General features: G+C 37.7%; 1 protein-coding gene across 8 annotated transcripts in view; it reads left to right on the forward strand.

The window, feature by feature from the left end:
• Nucleotides 1-15,920, forward strand: part of FIP1L1 (factor interacting with PAPOLA and CPSF1) — a 55,931-nt gene that overhangs the window by 30,258 nt on the left and 9,753 nt on the right. For 4 of the 8 annotated variants that reach the window (XM_080927645.1, XM_080927649.1, XM_080927647.1 and 1 more), the window contains 3 exons: nt 3,184-3,277; nt 5,097-5,253; nt 14,954-14,980. In XM_080927645.1, the coding sequence (XP_080783771.1) occupies nt 3,184-3,277; nt 5,097-5,253; nt 14,954-14,980 (278 nt within the window). The remainder of the gene's footprint in view (nt 1-3,183; nt 3,278-5,096; nt 5,254-14,953; nt 14,981-15,920) is intronic. The other 4 variants (XM_080927646.1, XM_080927650.1, XM_080927648.1 and 1 more) reach the window with 1 other exon arrangement.

The following is a 15,920-nucleotide window of genomic DNA, read 5'->3' on the forward strand; positions in this document are numbered from 1 at the left end:
AATATTTGTTGTACCATACATAAGTTATGAGTTAAAAATGTAAGTAAAATGCTCAGTTAATACAAGTTTTAGAAATACCAGCAAGCAATCTGCAAACTAATGCTGTATTTTTAGCATTCACCCTAAAGAGCTGTGTACTTGGGATGCCTTTGCCTTGCCTGCTAAAAGTGGGTAGCTTAGACATAAAATCCTGACAGTGATTAGTAAACAACCTTTGACCCCTAGTTGCCAGTGAGAAATTCCAGTTGTATCTTTGTTAGTGGCCTTTCAATTCTTTCTAGGACACTGGAATCATCAAACTAAGACATTTTCATTTGACTCCAGAGATGTTTTTATATTTGTAGAAATTTACAAGGTAGAAACTTCTTAAGAACAAGAGCCTGTTTAAGCTAGAAAACTCAGCTATCCGGAGTGGTTAGTGGTTAGCTTCTGTCTTGTCTCTTTTAAGATCGGTGAGTCTAATGCTAAGACCTGTGAGAATGGCAGTAGCCGACAGCCTTACTGAGGATGTGTGGAAGCCAGTTAACCTAGCTGTACTCTGTTGACATCTGAGGTGACAGCCTCTTCTGTCATGAAGCAGCGCTGAATGTATTCAAATAGTATGCCTAGCAGACATGAGGCCTGGGTTTAATCCTCAGTCTGGCGGAGTGGGGAACTTGGTGGGGACACATTTAAGGCTAATGTGATTCAGTGTATTTCCATAATACACTGGGTTATAATAATGTGGGTCAGGACTAATGGAGTTTTGATTTATTTCATTGTGTTTTATGTTAAGTACTATTTACGTTGGTACACCTTTGGATACCACTTGTCATAATTCTCTTGTGAACACTATGGCAAATTCATTCTAGTAAAAGTGATTACTTGGTGGTTTGGTTTTGTTTGTTTGGTTTTGTTTTTTTAAACCTAGGCAAGGAGTCTTAGGAATGGAGGTCACTGCTGTGTTCTGGACACGTGAGATGTGTTGTAAAGATTGAATCTCAGCTGCATAGTTTTATAACCATGACGTATGCCATCTTGCATCTTTTGTGATTACTAATCTATGCTCCTCCTTTACGGTAAAGTTGAAAGAGCTGCATACCTTCTGTCCCAGAAGTTTTTAAAACTGAAAGTTCTGGTGATCAATGCTAAGAGACAGTTCATTAGACTTCTTCTTTACTGCAGAAAAGTTAGTCTTATACTGAGGCTTACTTTTCAGTGAGTTCCTTTATTGAGTCAGTTTGCAGTTTAAACTGAAGATCCAAACAAATGTGGCAGAGAGTTTTTGATGGGAATAAGTGTTAAAACTGAGAAAGGGAACCAAGTGTGCAGTTGGGAGTAGGAATGGAAGTTGTAGGTTTTGATGTTGAGGCTTTGGTGCCTTTAAATGGTGAGGGAACAAGCATCCTGTCAGGCAGTGTGTTGGGACATGTGCCTTGGTAAGGAAGCAGTCAGTGATCAGCATAGGTTTAAATTAGAGTACAAATTGGAGGACTATTTGCTTCCCCATATTTGAAGTTTTCTCCTATATGTCAACGTTTTGAATCACTAGCTGGAAAGCTTGCTCGCTGGTTAAGAAAGCTTGCTGCTCTTGAAATAGACTGGTGTTTGATTTCCAGCACCTACATTCTGTGGCTGTGAGCTGCCTGTGACGCCAGCTCCCTGGGAGCCAACAATCTCATCTGTCTTTCATGGGCACCTACCTGCACATGGGCACTCTAGAATAAAAAATTAAGATAAATCTTGAAACTGAACATATATCTAAGTTGTCTGCATCACTCTTTCTCATGGCTTTTTGGAAGGTATTAGGAAGTGAATGATCCACATAAGATGAAAAAGACTTGAACATTGCTTTATTGCATTAAAAGTGTACAGAAGTGAGTTAGTAAGAAGACACGGTCAGTGTTGACATTGGTTTGCATCTGAGTTTTTTGCTGGATTGTTGAGTCTGGTATAGACAACAATGAAGGATGTCAGCTTGTACTTTGGATGACATCTCTGGTATCCTTGTGTACTTTTAGAGATGGGCTCTCTGTATTTTTATAGCTATAAACTAATGATTACTGGAAACAAACTTGCTAATTCATTATTTCCAGAAAAGTCTTAGTGCTTTCAAAAGTGAAATAATTACCTTGTTGGAAAGAAGCTCATGGAATTAATTTTCTTGTTGGAAGTCTATAGTTTATTAAGTTAGGTTTCAAGCATGAAAATTGGTTTTGTGGTCCAATTATTATGTCAGTTAGCTGTACTCTGCACTTTGGTCTTACTGTATACAAAAAATATACACTTGTTTTCTTTTGTTTTTTATTTAAGCTTTAATGGATTTTTTTAAAGGATTTTTTTGTTTGATTTTTTTACTTAGGAATAGCACCATAAGCATCTTTTAAAAAAATAGCAGGCATTGTTATTCCTCTGTTCATCATTTAGAACCTGACTTGGTAGCTGGGAACATCTGCTATATTCCCATTATTTGACTTCTGTGACATGTTTAAGTTTGAATTGTTAGGACTGTAAGGTGAGACGATTCTCACATCTATTTTTCATAGCCTGTTTCTGTACATGGTTCCTCTGGTTGGTTTGGGCATATGTACACTTTAAAAGTCCTTTCAAAACTACCAATGGTGCTTATAGAAAAAACAAGACAAACAAACAGATGTGACCTACTGAGTGTTCTGTAAGTCTGTAGCGTGGTTCATGGTCGACCATTACCTTCTCATCTTTGAGAGGGATTGTAAATACCAAACTGCAGCTAGGCAGGTTTTATCCGTGTTTATCGAGAGAGTCACTAGAGAGGAAAACTTAGCTTCCTTTTTCCTCTTGATGTTTCAAAGCCTGGAATAAATCGCTAAAGAGCATGGTGTATGTGGTGTATTTGTGTGCGAAAATGACTGTTAATTTTTTTTAAGCCTTTTTTTGAAAACTTTAAGTGAGGAATTATATTGGTTGGAATGGTAGTAGCCAACAAATTTTATTTTAGTTTGTCTAGCATTTACTATCTGATTCTATTCAATGAAGATAAAATTGTTTACAAACTAATAAGATATTTTTAAATATCAGATTACAAAGTAGTGAGACTACTTGAGAAATTCTTTCAGTATATTTTTATTTTAAAAAATATCACAAAATGTTTATTTCTGAATGTTTTTATTATTTTTCAATCATCCAATTGTAGGAAACAGAATTGATTCAACTTTTGTGTTTCAGGAGATTACCTGGAGCAATTGATGTCATTGGTCAGACAATAACCATCAGCCGAGTAGAAGGAAGACGGCGTGCAAATGAGAACAGCAATATACAGGTTTCGTATCTAAAACTAACTGCTCTGCACTGTGTAGTTCATGCAGTGAGTGCATGTGAGCGTAGACCTACTGCTAGGCTGTGTCGGCTGCTACAGATGGATTTCAGATGCAGAACCAATGACCATATTTATATTAGAAAAGTTTCCCATAATCTTAATTTCTTAGTGAAGTTTTTCTTTGTTGCTATAAACATAAGCTCATTGAAAGGTAAGAGGAGAGCCAGCTAGAGTTCTACCACTTGGTTATTTATTGTCAATAAAGTATACAAAATGTGCTTTTTAGTATTTTTTGCTAGTTTATCTTAAATTATCTTGAAAGGTAATTTTTTGTAAAAGTAGAAGATACTTCTTTTTCTTCCTACCATTATAATGTTATAACATTTTAAATCAATTCCAATGTTAATAGGTTATGAATAGAACACTCAAAATTATTGTACCCAAATATAGAAAGATATTATATACTTATATAAGAATTATATATTTAAATGATATGTTTTAGTAAGAGTCTCACTGCACATTGGAATACGTCACATGATGAGTAGAGATCCCAGTCTATGGTAGTTGCATTTGCACAATTGCTTTAGTAAGCTTGGGTCGTCCTGTGGAGTTTGTTTTTAGCCAGTCACACAGACAATCCTGTACTCTTTTCCAGGGGGACCTTTTGCTCTTAGCAGAGGCTCATGTGGAAGTTATTTACGTTTTATAACTGCTTGTTTTCTACTTGTTACCACATGGTTAATTAGCAGTAATTGGTGAAATCAGATCCTCAAATGCCTGGCCTGTAGGCATGTGAATTTCTCAGAGCTAAATCTATGCTGATCATTGCTATACCTAACTCTAGTACTTGAACTTTGTCTGAAGTGACTTGCTGTTCTGGGTTTGTTTCTAACTTGGAATGTTTTGACTAGTTCTTACTGAAGATCTTTTGGTAGTCTAGTTCTTTGTCCTAGGCTTTGTATATGAACGTCTTAGCATTAGGTATGTGAGTATATACTCACATAATGTACTTAAAAGGACAATCACATACAAGCATTAACCCCTGAACAAAAAGAATCTCAGGAGGAAATATGGAGACAAAGCTTGGAGCAGAGACTGAAACAAAGGCCATCCAGAGACTGAGCCACCTGGAGATCCAGCCCATATACCATCACCAAACCCAGACAATATTGCTGATGCCAAGAAGTGCATGCTGACAGGAGCCTGATATAGCTGTCTCCTGAGAGCTCTGCCAGAGCATGACAAATACAGAGGTGGATGCTTGCAGCCAACCATTGGACTGAGAACAGGGTTTTTAATGGAGGAGTTAGAGAAAGAATTGAAGGAGTTGGAGGGGTTTGAAACCCCATAAGAACAACAATACCAGCAATCTAGAGCTCCCAGGGACTAAACCTTTATTCAAAGAGTTCACATGAAGGAACCCATGGCTCCAGCTGCACATGTAGCAGAGGATAGCCTTGTTGGACGTCAGTGACAAGAGAAGCCCTTGGTCCTGCCAAAGCTTGATGCCACAGTGTAGGGGAATGTCAGTGTGGGGAGGTGGGAGGGGGGTGCGTGAGTGGGTAAACGCCCTCATAGAACCAGGGGGAGGGGTGATGGGATAGGGAATATGGAGGGGAATCTGGGAAAGGGGATAACATTTGAAATATAAATAAAATCTATCCAATAAAGTCAGAAGAAGAAAATAGAAATATTACCCCCTAAAAGTGTGAGAATTAAAACCATTTTATTTAACTTTTTAGGTTAGAGAAGGTGAACTTAGCATGATTCAATTAGATAAGAACATTTACTTTCTTTCTAATTAACTATGCTTTAATTTCAGGTCCTTTCTGACAGATCTGCCACTGAAGTAGACAACAATTTCAGCAAACCACCTCCATTTTTCCCTCCAGGGGCTCCTCCTACTCACCTTCCTCCTCCTCCATTTCTCCCACCTCCTCCAACTGTCAGCACTGCTCCACCTCTGATTCCACCCCCAGGTAAGTCGTGGGGGAGAGGCCTTTGCTTCATTAGAGTCTCTCAAACTTGGAGCTGACAGGTCAAGAGATATATTTGGAAGTACTACTATGCTTAATTATACTGTGTTAAAAGTACCATTTTTTTAATCTTCAGTAGGTTCACACTGAATCTTACTTATTCTTGTATTTATTGTCCTTTTTATTATTGTATCTTGTTATTTCAGTATAGCAGAAATAATTTTTCAAAGTAGAGAAGGATAAACATGATAATATTGACCTCCAAATTTCCGTGTGATGATTTCTGTTTAGGAAATGACCACTGAGTGCTGGGTATTTAATGTCTCTTTCTTTTAAACAAGAAGAATAAGTCTTAACACATTTCTAACAATAGTTAGAAACCAAAGCAGTAGTGATAGAGGAAAAAAGTCTGCAAGCCCTCTCCACCGATGTCCTCAGACCGTCTGGTGGTCTTCGCTTTTTTCGGCAAGGTTCATTGCTTCTCGCCTCAGCAGCTTCTACAACACTGGCAGGTGGATTGAGATACATATTCCGTTCTTCCTAGGGACAGTGCCAACAGCAAATGGTGAACTTTAGCTTCAGTTCTAGTCTAACTGTATGGAAACATGATCCAGAATTTTTCTTCTCATAAAATTACTTCTTACTGAAGCCCCGGGGCTTTCACTCTGGGTTTGGGAGCAAGATGTTCCCTGTAAGTTGCAGGTGTGATCAGAGTCCAGAGCCAGATGTCACCTACTCCATCTGCCCTGTGTCCTAAGTACTTGAGAGTCCTTTACTGTCACTTTAACTCTCAAATAAGGTGAGAAATGGTCTGTGGCTTTAGAAAAACCTGTTATCTTAGAATAGAAGGAAATGCAGTATGCTAGTCTAGAATGACTCTAGACGGATGGAGCACAGAACATTTTCAAGTCCAGTTACACTGGACCTGTAACTCTTGAGATTTGTTGAGAATTAATCAGATGAAAGGCACTTAGGTGATTCATAGTAAAGATACAGTGTGGTTCCTTAGTCTGCTTTAAAAAATGATAAAATGTAAAAATAGTTAATTTTTTAATATGCTCAACTTTACTAGTACTAAAGTTCTTGAAGTTTCCCTTTGAAATTTTAAATTGTTAAAATTTTACTTTTAATCAATAAATATTGTATTTGTTTATGAGTTACAGTGTATTTTCATGTATGTATTTATATTATGGAATGATTTTAAGCTTATTAATATACTTTAATCATTTCACATACTCAACATATTTGTGGTGAGGTGTCTTAAAATTTATTTATTCTTTAAAGGTTTTAAGTTATGAGTGTGTGCACGCACACACTCATGTTTGTGTGTGTGCGTGTGTGCACATATGTATTCAGATGTGCACAGTGATAAGAGGTACAGACTCCTCTGGAGTTGGAGTTACATGCTGTTGTGAACTGCCTGATGTGGGTGCTGGGAGCTGAGCTGAGATCCTCTGGAAGATCAGTATGTCCTCACTCCAGCCTCAAATCTATCCTTGTAGCTTTTGAAATTAGCAGTTATGATTGACTGTAGCCACTGCTCTACAGTAAATACCTAAGACTGAAACTCTGCTCCCTAGTCTACAGCATCCCCATTTCCAACTCCTGTGGCCAACTTCCATTCTACTCTGCATTTCACTGAGTTTGTCCCCAGATTTCTCTGTGAATTCATTGTTGACTCCTTGTGTCTGTTTGGTTCTCCTAGCATGATGTTTCCAGATGCATGCAGATTTTTACAAGAAAATAGAAAAAAAAAAGTTCTTATTGACTCGTGAAGCAGTATCCTCGTAAGGCTAACTACATTTTATGTATATAAGAGTAGTTGGCCAATGAAAGCAGTGAGGGGGAAAGTATGAATTAATGAAGAATACTTTGCTGTTACAGAATACCAGGAGACTGTAGGATATTACTGATGGGCTATGGCATTATGGAAATTTATTTTTATCAAATGGCAGCTTTCTCTCATTTCTTTGCTATATTGCCCTTGTTTGTAAAATAATAAGTCTTAGGCTGGAGGAATGGCTCACTGTGTGGAAGCACTTGTTACTAATACTAATAATCCCAATGACCTGAATTTGATTCTCAGGATCCACCTTTGAAAGGGGAGCACTGACCACTGACCTCCACATGACTCTACCACCTTGTCCCATACACAAAACAAAATGTAAAACACACATGTATTTATGTAAATTTTCATAAAGATAACAAGTCCTTGAATTATAGGTTATCTGTGACATTGTAATATATAGTACCATTTATTTTTCTGTAGATTAGCCTAATTATATGCTTAATGCTCAGCTTCCTGCTTTTTATTCATATTTAAGAGGTATCTAACCATGGCATGTTTGCTGTCTGAAATTATTAATTCATACTAGTTTATTTGTTAGTTGACTATCTGAATTACCCATTATTTTTACTGTGGTGTGTTATTGTCAGGAGTATAATGCATTTCTGTCTCTTACAGTGTTAGGCTTGTATACACTTGGTATTTCCTGAGCATGTTAGCTGACTTAACTATAAAATTAGCCACATTTAAGTTCTATTCTACAGGAGGTGACTTAGATTGCCAGGTCGTACACTCAGTCAGCCTCGCACCACCTAAACTATGTGGATGTGTAGGTAACATACCAGCCAAACTGGAGCTGCATTTCAAGGTGCCATTTGCTGTAGACCCACTAGCACACTGTCATGTCTCTGCTCTAGTTTAAACCACTGGATCTCAGGCACCTTGGAAAGGAAGTTGTGCTGTAGGGTCTCTTTAAGTATCACCTGTTGAAAGATACTATGTATTTCTTAAACACTGATTTTATGCTTCCTTTAGAAATTTTGAAACATAAAGGGGGGAAAACCCTTTTGAGACTTTCTTTAAATATATTTATTGTTAACTTTTCTTTAAAAGTTAATTTTCTCAAAGCCTAATGAAACATAAACTAACAATATGTCCATATTTTTTGGATGTTAATAGTGTTTCTTCTTCTTAAGAAAATAGACTGCATATCTAGATTTGCTTTGAACAGACCTAACTTACACTGTTAATCACAGCATAACTGTATTTTTAGCTATTCTCTGCTTTGGAAGTTGATATTTGTCATCATCTCTGTGTGGAGGGTTATAGATAAGACTTGTGAGTGTTCTTAAATAGTTCTTAAAATTATGAGCTGAAAGGTCTAGAGAGATGGCTCAGCAGTTGAGAACACTGGCTGTTTTTGCAGAAGACCTGGTTTTAGTTCCCAGCTCCCATGTGGTGGCTCACAAACATCTGTGACTCCAGTTTGAGGTATCTGGTGCTCTCTTCTGACCTCCATGGACAGTGGGTATGCATCTGGTATGCATACATATATTTAGATGAAACACCCATACACATAAAACTCTGAATTAAAAGAAAAAAAAAAAAAAAAAAAAACGCTGACAGAAAGAGTTCTCTTCCAAGACACAGTCTCAAATCGTTGGCAGGAGGTGTATTGTTCTTCTTCCTCAAACATCCGTCTGAAGACACGTATGAGCCTCCTCAGGAACACTGAGGGGGTCAAAATACTCCATCATACAATGAAGAGTAGAGAAGTATACTCCGAACAGAGATGAAAGAGACTTCTGGGAATGCTAACGTGTTTAATATAACCACATTAGTAGTAACTTAAAAACAAATGGTGATTAGTCATGGCTTCTGTATTAAAGTTCTGTTCACTGTTTATTGAATCAAAATTCTATTCTGTGAGATTGCTTCAGGAACACATTAGTATGAGTCCATACTCTTGCAAGTAATAGTGGAATCACTAGCCAGTCCTTTCTTAAGATACGGTTATGGTTACAGCTTTTATAGACTTATGTGAAGTGGGTTCTAGTGAGGTTTCAAATTTTAACCAATTTACTTGAACATAGCAGAACTGCATGGTGCAGACACTTTACTTTGTTAACCAAGTTGAAGTGAGTCTGTACCTGCTAGGAAGGCTGAATCACAGGATTATGTACATGCATAACAGCGTTTTAGAAGATGTTTTCCTTCCCTGGTATGAAGTGCAGGGGTCAGGGAGCTTGTAAGAACAGAATTTTAGATCTTTAATCCATTCCACTATGGTGTCACTGTCTACTGGGCGTACATTTTCTTATACTTAACTGACAGGTTTGAAATCATTGAAAATTAGAATAAAATACTATAGATTTACAATGCTTGGTATTATTGACTAGTTTATTTTGTATGTCAGATCCCGTTGTCACACACATGCGTTCATTCTAACCAGTGAGGACTCGTTTATTTAGTAGCATCACTGTACCTAAAACCTCCCCATCTCTGCCTTTTCAGGAGTAACTGCACCCATCCCCAGCCGTCGGTCGCCTCTGTTCTGCTTTCTTTCTCTGAGTTTGCCTTTTCTGGGTCGTCTATAGAGGAGTAATCTCGTAATTCATCAGAGGTGTTTAATCTAATTTGTTTCTAAAACAGAAGAATTGGATGGTGGTAAACTAATTTTAGGCAAAGTTCATAATTTACACTTTTAAATGTTAATTAGCTCTAATGTTGCATTTTGTTTTATGTACATTTCATAGATATTAAAAGCTTAAGATGGGTTTTCAATGTCCTCTTTTACATGGATGCTCAAATCATGTCTGTGTAGGGTGGGTATACACTTGCCTGCTTGTAATGCTGTGGAAGTGAGAGGCTAACTTCAGGTCTCTTTCTTTTGTCCTCTGCCTTATTCTTTGAGACAGTGTCTCACCTCTCACTGAATGAACCTGGAGGCTGAGCACTCTGCTGGGCACTAGCCAGTAAGCCCCTGGGATTGGCTGTATAGTCTCCTAGCCTAGACTACAGATACAGCCTTATGCTTCTTTTTACCTGGCTGTAATCTCTGGTCATTATGCTTGCAGAGCAAGCACTGTACCCTCCAACCCAGCTCATAAAAGCAGTTAGGAAGGATCTCTAGTCCGTCTTGGCCTCAGCCTGCCCAGATATTTGAGAATTTAGGTGTGAGTTCCACAACTGTTTTTTTTTTTTGTTTGTTTGTTTGTTTGTTTGTTTGGTTGGTTGGTTGGTTGGTTGGTTGGTTGGTTGGTTGGTTGAGTGGGTAGGTGGGTGGGTTTTCTTTGTTTTGGTATACTCATTAAAAAACAGTCGTTCATGGCATTCTGCAGTGTTTAATATATATGTGTATGTTCATATTCTAATTTGTAAAGCATTTCTGTTAAATGTATTTTAAAAATTGTGTACATTTGACTTACTGTCTGTACCCAAGCCTCTAACTTCGTCTTAAAGTAGAAACATGAGACTTAGGTGTCAGGATTTTCTGATCTTCCATTAGAGACTGATGGGATTTGGAATTAATGAGAGACAGGAAGCAGAACTCACACAATTCTGCCAGTTTTTTTATCTTTGTTTTGGACTTAAAAGATAAAATATAGGTATGTATTATGTGTTCTATTACTACATTACAAATAATCCTAGAATCTCCTATCTTAAAATGGCATATTGTTTTTGTCTCTGTTAGGAATCTAACTATAGTTTAGTCAAGTTCTCTACTTGGAGCTTTCTCTCAGACTTTGAAGTCATTTCTAAGGGCTTTACTGAGTAAGTCTTAGTCTCTAAACTCACTCACTTTGATCAAAAGTTAGCTTTCTTTTTTAATTTTATATGTATTAAGATTTTGTGTGCATATCTGGTACTTCCAAGATCAGACTGGAGTGTCAGATGCTCAGGAAGGGTATTACAGATGGTTGTGAATCACCATGTGGGTGCTGGGAGCTAAGAGCCTAGGCTACTCAAAACTGCTGAGTCTTCTCTCTAGCCCATTCTTTTCTTTGTTGGGTTGTGGGCCAAAAGGACTTGAGTTACTCACTGGGTGTGGTCCTCAACATGAGAAGTGCTAGCAGACATCCCTGTCTTTGTAGCCCAGTCGTGGCTATGGCCTTGTGGGTTTGGCATGGGTTTTGCATTGTGTCTGTGTAATGATGTTCCTCTCACGTAGAAGAGGATTCAGATGCCAAAGTGTGTGAAGGCATTCATACCAGGAGCAAGGAATTGTGGGACCATGCTAGAAGCTGCCTAGGATGTTTCTACAAATCACTGGTGAAAATGAATTTTCTTACAGACAATTGTTGTTCAATCTTTTCTTTTTTAAATATGTGTCTTCGGAGTATTTTGTAGGAATTCCTGGTAAATGTGATTTTGTCATTTTCTAATATTTCGCAGAAATACTGCCTCTTTATTTACCTCATTTCCCAGGTGGAATTTTAGGTTCTTCCCTGACTCCCTTTTACATTTAGGAATAGTCATGACATAGTGGAAAAGCTACTAAATATTCTCTCTATGTGTCTGTCTGTCTATCTTTAGCCCATTAAACCCCCCCCCATTTCTGCTGAGTGTCTGCCAGTCATATAAATTGTCATACTTTACTGTCATGTGTCAGTGCCTTTGTTTCATAACAGTTTGAAGTTGATTTTAGTTTTCAACTGTATGACTGAGTCTCTCAAAGTTAAGATTAGAAGTGTGGGTGGCAATCCAGTGTATGGTCCCAGCATAACAACCTTGTCTGAGAATTTCTTGGGAGTGCAGTTTTGGGATTTTGTTTTTGTTTTTGTGTTTTGCCTTGGACATTTTGAATGAGAAATTCTAGAATGTCCCAGAAGTTACAAATTAGATGATTCTGATCAAGAAGTGCATGAATGTGAATAGATAATCACTTTGCTAGAACTTTTAATATACTACTGTTACAGAAGGCTTTCCAGGCAAATAATCATCTTTTTCAGATAATTAATATCAGACTAGAGTGTCACAGCTTTTAGTCTCAGCACTTGGAAGTCAAATACAGGTAGGTATCTGAGTTTGGGCAGCCTGTTTCCCTAGTTTCAAGCTAGCCAGGGCTACGTTGTCTCAAAACAGAATAAGAGACAAACACATGCAGATATGTATGCATACATATATGGCAGAAGCAGAGTACTTGATGGTATGTTTGGGTTTTTTGTTTTTTGTGGAGCTGCTCGGACTGGTTTTACTTCTCCTTTACAAGTTTCACATAATAGACAAAGGCTTTTGGATAGCATTGTCATCTTTGCTGAAAACGATCATATCATTTTAAGCAACACAGTGTGTACATACATGACTGAGGTTTCTGCAACCTATAAACACCTCTTTGAGTTTAAAAAGGTAAAAAGATTTGTATGTTTTAAGTCTATTAAGAGTTGTCCAGGGAAGAAAAATGATTTTTGGAATGAATCTGTCTCTTACATTATTTTTTTGGTTTTGTTTTTTAAATAGTTAAATACTAGAGATCTTTAAGTTAAATGTAGGTTTCTACTGTATTTTTTATTAAACGTCCTTAATTATTGCTTGGAAATATTTCTGGGTTGTCAAGCAATTGGTTATATGTTTCATCAGCTTTCTAGTCCTTTCTCCAAAGAGTTGTTTACAATGAGGTAAAATCTTACATATATCAGTAAAGGTCTCCCTTGGAAAAGCCCTGTCTAGCATGCAAATTTTCTATAGTAGAGGCACCATTTAGAAAGACTACTGGATATAACATGTGTCTTTTTCCCTCTATTTTTAGTTCCAGTTGATTTTTATAAGTCTGTTCTAGGATATTAATATAGTAAGATTAAAATTAAAGGCAGATTATAATTGTTTTATTTATGGTTTCTAATGCTTTGGTAAAGCACTGCCCAAAAGCAACATGAGGAGGAAAGGATTTATTGAGCTTACACTTCCACATCATATTCCGTCACCAAAGGAAGGCAGGGCAGGAACTCAAGGAAGGATCTGAAGCAGAAGACTTCACTGGCTTATCCCTCCTGGTTTGCTCAGCCTTCTTTCTGACACAGCTCAGGACCCTCTTCAGGATTGTACTCCCTCCCGCTACCCCACCACCGCCATGAGCTGGGTCCCACAACTCACTGTTTAAGAAAATGTTAGACAGACTTGCCAATCTTAATGAGACAATTTCTTAGTTGAGGTTGTCTTCTCAAAGTGACAGCTTGTGTCACTTTGACACAAAACTAATCAACACAGTAATTTTGACTGCTTTTGGAGAAAAATTAGCTTGGTCATGTGCCTTCTGTGTTTATTTTTACGTTTAAGTTTAAGTTTAAATACTTTTGTGTTTAAGTTTAAATACTTTTGAGGACTAAGTTTTGAAGATCCTTGACTAGTAATTGTGTCTTTTTATTTTTGCACAAATTTTAGCTAAAGTAGTGCTTGCTACTCATAAACGTGTTTAGGTAATGCTACTCAAGTGAAAGCAGAGAGAACTGGTCTACACATTAAAAACAACACACATGCATTCATGTATTACATGTGAAAACAAACTCAGATAGTAAGGTTCTGTGTAAAGTTATTTGTACTGCTGTGAGATTCTCTCTCTCTCTCTCTCTCTCTCTCTCTTTCTCTCTCTCTCTCTCTCTCCCCCTTCTACCATCCCTCTTTTAACTTTGCATTTGGAATTCTTGGTTCTCTGTTAGATTCTAAGACTTCAATGACATGAGAAGCATCGAGATAAAACCTTGGGGTGGATGGAAGTGTGTTTGTTGTAGGTTAGCTTGGTAGGTTGTGATTGCCATGGCCACCTTTCATGCCTCTTCACGCTGCATTTTCCATAACTACCTAGTTCATGGTGATTGATCAGGTACTTGAGTCTGTGGTACAAGGCCATGTGCTGTCGTAAGCTCTTAGTCATGAAAGCCTCACTCCAATAAAACATGTCTGCAAGAGCAGATTAAATAAGCTAGCAGCAGCGTTCTCTGGCCAAGAAAACACTGGAAAGGGCTTCTGTTCACTTGCATGCAGCTCTTCTTTGAGCTAATTTTGAGGCTGTTTTAAAGATAGAATTTAATAAACTGTTTGAACAATGAAATTTATTTATAATACAAAACTCTTAAGGAAAAAGTTTTTCTTGTTTTGTTATTTGAGATCATTATTTTTCTTTCAACTAAAAATAGTTCCCGTTTGCATGATATACATTGGCTTTCATATATTTCTTAAATTTTGGATTTAATTGTAGATGCTTAGTACTTTGGGTGGGGGGACACTTGGCCAGTGCATATTTAGAATGTTCATGTATAGTTTTATTTCTTAAAGGATATAATGTTTACACATAATGCAGATACTCAATTTTATTTTGCTATCACCTCTAAAAGGCAGTCATCTATGCTTGTGTGTATGTGTCTGTCCATATAAGTTTTCTGTACCCTTTCTATTTCCACAAATCAAAGAAAGTATTGACTATTGGCTTCTGGTAAACATCAGTAACCAGCTTTCACACTTGAGTAGCCCACACTGGCCTTTTCAGAAGTGGATGATTGCCTGAATCTTTCCTTCCCTGCAGGATTCGCACTGAAGTGCTAAGCCAACAAAACCAGTTTCTCTTGACCAAATTTAGTGAGGTTTTCAATGTCACGGAGCTTGATTTTGTATATCACAAAGTGTGCTTTTTTTTTTTTTTTTTTTTTTTTTTTTTTTTTTTAAAGTGATGTGCCTTCTAACTTCATTTGTGATTCCAACTAGTGGGGCGATCTTGTTATGAGGTTGTTAGCCTGGTGCTTCATCAGGAAGTTGGATGCTGTACTTGAATTGTTGGTTCACATGAAAACAAGCGCTTCTCTTGTGCCAAGCCAGGACCCTGAGTCAGGGGTTTTATTTCAAAGTTTGCTTTGGTGATGGCATAAAAACATAGCAGGTTCTGAAATCCAGTTACTGTATTAAATCTCATCACTTGTTTTTTAGGTATTCCAATAACTGTACCACCTCCAGGTAAAACTTTTTTCATGTTTTCTCCATCATTGTTAATGAACATGAAGTTTGAAGCTTATAGTTTCAGGAGGGCTGGTGTTGATGTGGTTAGAATGTACAGTAGCTCACCGGGATTTCAAGGTCCTATTTTCAGCTCTGCCTTCGCTTCATTGCAGCATTAAGACAGTTTAGTTTTCTTAAACTTGTCTTACCCTTTTCTATAGAAATAGAAATTCTCACCTTAACAATTTGTGAGGAAAACAGTAGAAGATGTAAAGTAAAATCATTGTTTGAAAAGCTTTTTAGACCAATGACTTTTATTTATGTAAAAGTGATTCAAAAAGAAAAAATAATTGATCTTGACTTTATCATGGTTTCTGTTTACCCACTGTCATAATTCATTGTCATGAGAAAATATGTTCTAGACCACACAGCAGCTGTACGGCTTAACAACTAGCTGAGCACTTGTTAGAGTGTGTGACCTGGGCCTTGGGGTGGTGTAGTACAGGAGCATTTGTGTAGCCTAGCCTTGTCTCCCTCTGTTCTGTCCGTTCCTTCTCACTGAGAGAGTTACTGAGCTCAGTGCAAAAACCGAGGAGTGTGACGAAAGTCACTAGTGATTTTGCTGAGGAGAGGGTCTGGTCTCGACTCAGAGTGACCTCTGTGAGCAGAAAATGAAATTCAGATGGCAAAAGTTAGTGCCCATGCTTAGCTAGGAACACAGTCACTGACTGTGTGTGTGGATGTGGCTGAGAAAAGGCTGAGCCGTCTGAGGGACTGAAAGACAGTCTGGCTGTGAACCTGTGTCTTGTAGGCCGCGGACTAGGAGACTTGTGTTGTAATTGCCAGACCTGGGCTTGTGTCGATTAGTAGAAGAGTTACAGAGGCTAAGCGTGGACAGAGTGACAAGCATAGTAAACTTAAAATAGTTTGAAACAGGACTAAAGACGGATTTAATGAA

The sequence above is a fragment of the Micromys minutus genome (assembly GCF_963924665.1).
Source record: "Micromys minutus genome assembly, chromosome: 1".
In the NCBI taxonomy this organism is placed as follows: Eukaryota; Metazoa; Chordata; class Mammalia; order Rodentia; family Muridae; genus Micromys; species Micromys minutus.